Genomic DNA, 1,850 nt, shown 5'->3' on the forward strand with positions numbered 1-1,850 from the left:
CAACAATTGGAATGTCTGTCAATACAAGCTATTTAAATAATTTATGGTATATTCACAGTGGACAATTGTGCAGCTGTAAAAACAAATGTATATGATTGTATGGAAAAAAATCTTCAAAATGTGTTTGAAATTAATTTCAAGTGAACAAACTAACTGAAGCATAATGAACTTAACACCCTATTATTTTGGAAATAGGGGATGAATGTGTGTACATGCATCAAGGTAGAGAGGGAGGAAATATATCTCTTTTAAAAATGAAAAAACCGGGAGCAGCCATGATGGAAGGCCTGGACGACGGCCCCGACTTCCTCTCAGAGGAAGACCGCGAACTTAAAGCAATAAGTGTAGATCTTCAAAGTGATGCTGCTCTACAGGTGGACATTTCTGATGCTCTTAGTGAAAGAGATAAAGTAAAACTCACTGTACATACAAAGAGTTCATTGCCAAATTTTAAGCAAAATGAGTTTTCTGTTGTCCGACAACATGAAGAATTTATCTGGCTTCATGATTCCTTCGTTGAAAATGAAGACTATGCAGGTTACATTATCCCACCGGCACCACCAAGACCTGATTTTGATGCTTCAAGGGAAAAACTACAGAAGCTTGGAGAAGGAGAAGGGTCGATGACGAAGGAGGAATTCACAAAGATGAAACAGGAATTGGAAGCTGAATATTTGGCAATATTCAAGAAGACAGTTGCAATGCATGAAGTGTTCCTATGTTGTGTGGCAGCACATCCTATTTTGCGAAAAGATTTAAATTTCCATGTCTTCTTGGAATATAATCAAGATCTGAGTGTGCGAGAAAAGAACAAAAAAGAAAAACTTGAGGATTTCTTTAAAAACATGGTTAAATCAGCAGATGGAGTAATTGTCTCAGGTGTAAAGGATGTAGATGATTTCTTTAAGCATGAACAAACATTTCTTTTAGAATATCATAATTGTGTTAAGGATGCATCTGCTAAATCTGATAGGATGACAAGATCTCACAAAAGTGCTGCAGATGATTACAATAGAATTGGTTCTTCACTCTATGCTTTAGGAACTCAGGATTCTACAGATATATGCAAGTTTTTTTCTCAAAGTTTCAGAACTGTTTGATAAAACAAGAAAAATAGAAGCACGAGTATCTGCTGATGAGTATCTCAAACTTTCTGATCTCTTAAAATGTTACTTAAGAGAATCTCAAGCAGCTAAGGACCTCCTCTATAGATGGTCTAGGTCTTTAGTGGATTATGAAAATGCTAATAAAGCACTGGATAAGGCAAGAGCCAAGAATAAAGACGTTCTGCAGGCTGAAACTTCTCAACAATTATGTTGTCAGAAGTTTGAAAAAATATCTGAATCTGCAAAACAAGAACTTATAGATTTTAAGACAAGAAGAGTTGCAGCATTCAGAAAAAATTTAGTGGAACTTGCAGAATTAGAACTGAAGCATGCAAAGGGTAACCTCCAGTTGCTACAGAATTGCCTGGCAGTGTTAAATGGAGATACATAAGCCATATTCCACCTTCCCATTAAAAAGGGCTGCCTTCCTTCAGATCTTACTTTTGTTCTGAATGACATAAAGCATTTATGCTCACTGGAAACAACAGCAATGAACAAGTTGACACAGTATATCTACTCTTCTTTTTCTGGGAAACAGTGGAGCAGCACGGTGACAGGCAGTGCGGGCTGTGAGTGTGATGCTGCACTGTGCTCCTCTGGACAGTGGTTGGCCATTGTGCACTTGTCCTGCTCAGAAGCCCAAAGTTCAGTCTTTTTAGTAGCCTCTAACTGTGTTTATTTTATAAATTTTAATCCTTATGGCTGCCAATCTCATTTACTTTTAAGAGTAATCTTTGAAATTTA

At 37.0% G+C, this 1,850-nt stretch overlaps 1 protein-coding gene across 1 annotated transcript; it reads left to right on the forward strand.

The window, feature by feature from the left end:
* Positions 1-273: 273 nt before the first annotated feature.
* LOC122112387 (sorting nexin-6-like) lies at positions 274-1,554 on the forward strand. Its single transcript, XM_042685169.1, is given in 2 exon segments — positions 274-1,064; positions 1,066-1,554. Coding segments are annotated over 2 exon segments (1,221 nt in total). The 5' UTR covers positions 274-275; the 3' UTR covers positions 1,498-1,554.
* The last annotated feature ends 296 nt before the right edge of the window (positions 1,555-1,850 follow it).

This window comes from Dipodomys spectabilis, unplaced genomic scaffold (genome assembly GCF_019054845.1).
Source record: "Dipodomys spectabilis isolate Male_0828 unplaced genomic scaffold, ASM1905484v1 ptg000094l, whole genome shotgun sequence".
Taxonomy (NCBI): Eukaryota; Metazoa; Chordata; class Mammalia; order Rodentia; family Heteromyidae; genus Dipodomys; species Dipodomys spectabilis.